The 7,451-nt window shown below is 44.0% G+C and overlaps 1 protein-coding gene across 1 annotated transcript; it reads left to right on the top strand.

The window, feature by feature from the left end:
* Positions 1–1,012: 1,012 nt before the first annotated feature.
* LOC121812712 lies at positions 1,013–2,707 on the top strand (the record flags this gene model as incomplete). Its single annotated transcript, XM_042215539.1, is given in 1 exon segment — positions 1,013–2,707. A coding segment is annotated over 1 exon segment (1,633 nt), but the record flags the coding sequence as incomplete, so codon positions are not given.
* Between the last annotated feature and the right edge of the window lie 4,744 nt (positions 2,708–7,451).

Raw genomic sequence — 7,451 nt, 5'->3', positions numbered from 1 at the left:
CAGTACTTTCAATAAGGGAAGGGTGTTGTAACTTTATTGCAGTTTTTGTTTGATAACAGCATTTTGATTATTTTGTAAGTGATTTAAGTGTTAGTCACATGTTTAGTGAGGGCTGTTAATTATAGATTTAATTTCTGCTAAAAGGGAGCATTTAACAGTTATTTTCATTAGAAACTGAAAGTTACTCTGGGTTTTAGCTAGCAAAGAAAGTTTGGGAAGCCATTATATGTTGCTCTGATGTCGAGCAGTTTATTTGTTGTACATTCCCCTTTTTGAAGCCTTATATAAAGACTATCGTTTCTCCAATTGATGGCCGATCCATTTTTTTTGGGCTAGTGGATTTGCCACAACATTTTTTGGTGCCGAAACCCGGGAGAAATGAGCGAACAGGACTTACGTGGAGCCGCGGCCGCCGAAGCTGCGGGAGTGGCAGATGACGAGCATCAGAGAGAAATGGAAAGAACAAAACGGAAACATGGGACGATAAGAGGTGCTACCACACGACTTGTACATCAAATTGACTCCGAAATGGCTAAACCAGATCCGGACACTGACCATCTGAGCGCATTACTGGAAATGCTGTCGGCAAAGGAGCTCAGCTTGTATGCCTTAGATAGTGAAATAGAACGTAAAACAGCTCTGGATGACCTGGAAATGGAGATCGAAAGCACAGAGGAATATAAGGAGCGCATCATCCTGTCCAAGAGCCGTGCACGGCGCATAATTAAGAGAAATGAGGATTGCCGCGAACAAGCCGCACATCAAAGGGTGAGTGACGCTAACTCTGCTCATTCATTGGCACAGAGAGCATCGGTAAAGCTTCCTAAGCTGATCATTCACAAATATGATGGAGATGCCAGTTTGTGGCAGGAGTTTTGGAGTCAATATGAAGCTGTTATTCACCACAATGATGCACTATGCAAAAGAGAGAAGTTTACCTATTTGAAAATCTATCTCACTGGCCAAGCAGCAAAGGCAGTTGCAGGACTAATGTTGACGGATGAAAATTATGACAACGCAATTGAGTTACTGCAAAACCGATTTGGAAGAAAGGATGTAGTAATTAGTGCGCACATGTCAAAACTGCTGAACCTCACACCTGTTAAAAAATCCTCTGATGTGCATGCTTTGAGGCAGCTATATGATGAATGTGAAATTCAGATCAGAAGTTTAGAGTCATTGGGTGTAGTGTCAGAAAGCTACGGAAGCTTGTTATGCCCAATATTGCTAAAGATGATTCCAGATGATATAGCTCTTGAATACAGCCGTCAGAGAAATGGAGATGAAGAGTGGAAAGTGTCAGAAATGGTCACATTCCTACAGAAGGAGGTTCAGAGCAGGGAAAGAGCGCTGCAAATGACAAAGTCGTACAACCCACAGAAAGCTGAAAATAAACTGTACAAGCCACCGTTCAACGATGTGAGGTTTAAAAGGCCTAGCATACAATCTACTGCTGCCCTGTACACAGCCAGCCAGAAACAAAACACCTGTATATTCTGTGAGAGTGACGATCACAAATCGCAAAACTGCCCAAATAATGACACGCTTCAAAGAAAGGACAAGTTAAAGAGAATGGGGAGATGTTTTGTGTGTTTGGGACAGAAACACATTGCAAGATTCTGTAAGACCAAGAATGTGTCCTGTGAGAAATGTGGACGGAGACATCACGTTGCTGTGTGCGGTGGTGAAAGGGTGGATGTACAGGCCCCATCCCAACCAGAAGAAGCAGTGGTCTCCTCCGTGCTCCCTCATTCAGTAAGAGTGAAACCAAGTGAACAGAACACTGTGTTGCTACAGACTGCAAAGGTGTGGATTGAAGGCCCGTCAGGCAGAAGGATAGCTCGTTGCTTATTAGATGGAGGCAGCCAAAGAAGCTTCATACATGAAACGTTGGTGAAGAGCCTAAATTTACCAGTAATAAGGCAAGAGACATTGACACTACACACATTTGGGTCCTCCTTTCCCACAAGATCACAGCGCGGCATAGTGAAGGTTATGCTACAAAATATCTGGGATCCTAGCCAGAGTATTGTAATAGAAGCTGTGGAGACCCCACAAGTGTGCTCGGCAATAATGAAGGTTCCTGGTGAACAGATCCAGCATGAGCTTAAGAAAAGAGGATTACAACTGGCTGACTTCCCAGGATCCAATGAGGAACCAGAGCTTGCTGTCCTCATAGGAGCTGACTACTATTGGCAGATCGTGACAGGAAGGGTGGAGAGACTTACAGAAACATTGGTGGCACTGGAGAGCACCTTCGGATGGTCTGTTCAGGGGCCGGTTTCTGCATCAAGTGTTACAGAGGCAGCCTGCATGTTCATTCCGTGTGAGGAAGAGAAACTCCTCTCCAAGCAACTGAAAGCATTCTGGGAAATAGAGTCTCTGGGTATTACAAATGAGACAACAAAGAACCCAGAAGATGATGAGGCTCTGCAGATGTTTGAGAGAACGACTATGTTTAAAGATGGACGATATCAGGTGGAGTTGCCATGGAAGCCAGAAAGGGTAGAGCTCTCAGACAACTACAGAGTTGCCAAAAAACGGCTGGAAGGTCTGAGTAAAAGATTTAAGAAGGATGTCACACTCTTCAGCAGGTATAATCAAGTGGTGGAGGACTACTTGGACCAGAACATTGCAGAGGAAGTGACACCAAACAGCAGCACAGATTCTGTAATGTATTATATGCCTCACCATGCAGTGCTGAGAGAGGACAAAGCAACTACAAAATTAAGAGTGGTCTTTGATGCATCGTCCCATGAAGAAGGCTGTCTGTCGCTGAATGACTGCTTATTTACGGGCCCAAATTTGAATCCAGATCTGCTCAGTGTTCTCCTTAGATTTAGGGAACACGAAATCGCCTTTCTGGCAGACATAAAACAAGCATTCCTGCAAATACGTCTTGCAGAAAGGGACAGAGATGCAGTCAGGTTCCTGTGGTTCTCAGGTGCACCGAATGGAGAAGTGAATGATCACCTGCGCATTCTGAGGATGACGAGAGTGGTGTTTGGAGTTACACCAAGCCCGTTTCTGCTTGCAGCGACAATTCAAAGACATCTAAAACAATATGAAACAAGCCAACCACAAGTGGTGAATACAATAAGGGAGTCACTTTACGTAGATGACTTCATTTCAAGTACACGCTCAGTGGAAGAGGCGTATCACATAACGACGAATGCCAAAGAAATACTGGCGGCTGCTGGTATGGAGCTTTGCAAATGGATGACAAACTCAGCTGAACTGAGGCAGAAATGGGAGAAGAGTTCCACAAACTACATGATGGCACCTGAGACGAATGGAGTAGCATTAAAGGTGCTTGGATTAGTGTGGAGGCCAGAGCCTGATGATTTCACCTTTGACCTTAGTTCACTAGTGAGGCTTCTAACAGAGAAGAAAGGAACCAAACGAAGCGTGCTGCAGTCCTCAGCACGAATTTATGACCCACTTGGGTTTCTGAACCCCTTCACCATTAGGGTCAAGTGCATGTTCCAAGCAATGTGGGAGAGGGGGCTCTCTTGGGATGAGGAATTGCCACCAGATCTGGCACAAGAATGGCAACAGTGGTGTTCAGAGCTTACTCAGTTACACCAGCTCACCATACCAAGGTGGTACCAAATCAATATGCAACAAGAAAGCAAAGAGGGCTTGGAATTACATGTGTTTTGTGATGCCAGTGAAAGGGCATACAGTGCTGTGGCCTATCTGCAAGGCAAAACACGAGAAGGAGAAACGACAATGAGCTTGGTCGCATCTAAAGCCAGGGTGGCTCCCCTAAAGAAAATGACGTTGCCACGTCTGGAACTCATGGGAGCCGTGATTGGGGCCAGACTGGCGAACAACTTGATCATTTCGCTGAAGATGGAGCAAGCCCAAATAAAAATGTGGACTGACTCCATGATCACTTTGCAATGGATTTGCAGTTCGGCACAAAGGTGGAAACCGTTTGTTGCAAACCGAGTGACTGAGATCCAGACTCTTACGAGTCCATCTTCATGGTCACACATCCCAGGGAAAGCTAATCCCGCTGACCTGCCCACAAGAGGACAATCAGTGGAGGCCCTACTACAAAACCAGCTATGGTGGAATGGCCCTAGTTTTCTTGTATCAGAAGATCGGATGCCTGAGTCTGAAGATGAAAACATTTCAGACGAAATGAATGTAGAACTTAAATCCAGTTATCAAATAGCCATGCAGTTTGCTGCTAATGACACTGACATCTGTGAACCAATACTGAAGCTTGAGAGTTACAGCGAACTGAAGAGAGTGCTCAGAGTGACAGCATGGATTAGGAGATTCATAGCTAATGCAAAAACAACGATGCAACCAAAGATGCGAGGTGAGCTGACAGCAAATGAGCTTCTTGATGCTGAGAAGTACTGGATTAAGGTTGCACAACATCACAGTTTTCACCAGGAGGTCCAGAGACTGAAAGTAGGAAAACCTATGATGAATGACAGTAAGATTCAGGAACTGAAACCATTCCTTGATGAAGATGAGCTGCTTAGTGTTGGAGGCAGGCTGCAGCAGTCGGACTTCACATTCAGAGAGCAGCATCCTTGGATTCTGCCAAACAAACACAGATTTTCAGAACTGCTGATACAGGACTGTCACAAAAGGGTGATGCATTCAGGAGTGAGGGACACTCTTGTACAAATAAGAGAGAGATATTGGATCATCCGGGCTCGGCAGCTGGTTAAGAGCATTGTGACCAGATGCACTGTGTGTAAGAGGTTTAAGGCAAAGGCTGGGCATCAGCTAACTGCACCTTTGCCTAGGGACAGAATATCCGAGTCACCACCATTCGAAGTTACAGGTGTGGATTTTGCTGGGCCACTCTATGTGAAAACAGAGGATTCTGTGAAAAGATCCTACATTGCCCTATTTACCTGTGCTGTGACACGAGCGGTCCATTTAGAGCTTGTGTCAGATCAGTCAACTGAGACATTTTTGCTAGCGTTGAAGAGATTCATTGCCAGGAGAGGGCTATGCAGAGTTATCTATTCTGACAATGCCAGAACATTTAAGAGAGCAGACCAAGATTTGAAGGAGCTGTGGAAGACAATTAAAGACCCACATTTGCTGGAGTTTTTTTCGGAAAGAGGAATTACTTGGAAGTTCATTGCAGAAAGAGCAGCCTGGTGGGGTGGATTCTGGGAACGTCTTGTCAGATCAGTGAAAATCTGTCTCAAGAAGGTGTTAGGTAGAGCTTCACTCCACTTTGAAGAAATGTGTACTGTGTTGGCGGAAGTCGAAGCTACTCTGAACTCTAGGCCTCTCACCTTTGTGCACAACGAGGTAAATGAACCGCAACCACTTACTCCAGCCCACTTTTTGGTGGGCAAACGACTGACATCTCTACCACCCAAGTCAATCCCGAAGGACACACACCATCCAACACCTAACAAAGAGGATATTACTCGGAGATGGAGATACCGGCAGAAACTTATGACCAACTTCTGGAACACCTGGAGAAGGGACTATCTGTTGGAGTTGAAGTCAGCTCATTGCTGTGACGCTTCAAAGCCTACACCCCTAAAACTAGGGGATGTCGTGCTCATTGGGCATGACAACCTCCCCAGACAAGTGTGGAAACTTGGAAGAATTGAAGAAATGTTTCCTGGTCGAGACGGTCTTGTTAGATCTTGCTTAGTTCGCACGACAACGGGGACTCTGTTAAGAAGACCGATTCAGTTGTTGTATAACCTAGAGCTTTAGATGAACAGATTGTTCATCGGGGGGGAGGATGTTGTAACTTTATTGCAGTTTTTGTTTGATAACAGCATTTTGATTATTTTGTAAGTGATTTAAGTGTTAGTCACATGTTTAGTGAGAGCTGTTAATTATAGATTTAATTTTCTGCTAAAGGGGAGCATTTAACAGGTATTTTCATTAGAAAACTGCGTTTCCCAGAATCCTTTGTGGTAGACGAAAGTTACTCTGGGTTTTAGCTAGCAAAGAAAGTTTGGGAAGCCATTATATGTTGCTCTGATGTCGAGCAGTTTATTTGTTGTACATTCCCCTTTTTGAAGCCTTATATAAAGACTATCGTTTCTCCAATTGATGTCCGATCCATTTTTTTGGCTAGTGGATTCGCCACAACAAAGGGAAGTAAGTATCAAGTAAGTATCAGTAAGTAAGGGAAGAAAATGAAAAAAAATAAAATAATTGAGGGACATTTTAATTTGCTTAAAGAAATAACATCTAACTTTGTAGCATTTTAAGTTCCCCACTTCTAGCAAGGTCAAATTCTCGTTAAATAAATTGAAATTTTTTCTCATAATTGATACAAGTCCTGTTTATACAAATCCAGTTACATCAAAACTATACGAATAGTTTAGTGAGATTTGCTATCTGAAAATTAGCGCCTAACACCATTTGGGCCTGTTAGGGAAAATATTCTAAAACACTTCTTCAGTAAAGACTCAGAGAAGAGAAACACACAGAGTTCTTGCTAGCAAGGGCAGCTCCCTACTGAGAGACTCCGGTGAGGAACTGCCCTGGTCTTTATTTTATACTCCATTGAACGTATGTGTGTGTGTGTGTGTGTGTGTGTGTGTGTGTGTGTGTCTTGTGTGTGTTGTGAGTGTGTGTGTGTGTGTGTGTGTGTGTGTGGTGGCTGTGTGTGTGTGATGATATTCAGATCTACCTTCCTCTGAGGTTGGACTGCAATGCTTCTTTGCAGCCGTTACTCTCCTGTTTGTCTGACATTAAGACTTGGATGACTCTTAATTTCTTACACCTAAATGAAAGTAAAACTGAAGTCATTGTGTTTGGGCTTCCTAAAGATCCCAACTTCTCTTTTGACTTTATGGGACCCCTAACCTCCGATTGTACTTCTTCCATTAAGAGCCTCGGTGTTATTTTTGACAATGCTTTTAAACTTGATAAACAAATCAGCTCTGTAGTCAAGGGATCTTTTTATCATTTACGGATTTTAGCCAAAGTCAAGTCCTACCTGTGCAGGAACGATCTAGAAAGAGTGGTCCATGCCTTTATTACTTCACGGCTGGACTACTGTAATTCCCTCTATGCTGGCCTAGATCGTTCCTGTCTGCATCGCCTTCAACTGGTGCAGAACGCTGCTGCCCGCTTGTTGACCGGTTCTAAAAAAAGAGACCACATCACTCCGGTTCTCTGCTCTCTCCACTGGCTCCCAGTTGCTTTTAGGATTGATTTTAAAATTTTACTGCTGGCTTTTAAGGTTTTAAATGGCACTGCACCTTCTTACCTGTCAGAACTCCTTAGTATTTATCGCCCCAGGAGATCTTTGAGGTCAGCTGACCTGATGCTTTTAGATGTTCCCAGGTATAGATTAAAGACTAAGGGAGAGAGGGCGTTTGCTGTGGCTGCACCCAGACTGTGGAACAGTTTACCTCCTCACGTCAGATTCTCCACAAGCCTAGAAACTTTCAAAACTGCTCTTAAAACTCACCTCTTTTCATTGGATCTCTTCC

This window comes from Haplochromis burtoni, unplaced genomic scaffold, assembly GCF_018398535.1.
Source record: "Haplochromis burtoni strain Fernald_Lab_line unplaced genomic scaffold, NCSU_Asbu1 Contig_748, whole genome shotgun sequence".
Lineage (NCBI taxonomy): Eukaryota > Metazoa > Chordata > Actinopteri > Cichliformes > Cichlidae > Haplochromis > Haplochromis burtoni.
Note: the sequence above shows the minus strand (reverse complement) of the source record. Positions and strands in the feature narration are given on the sequence as shown.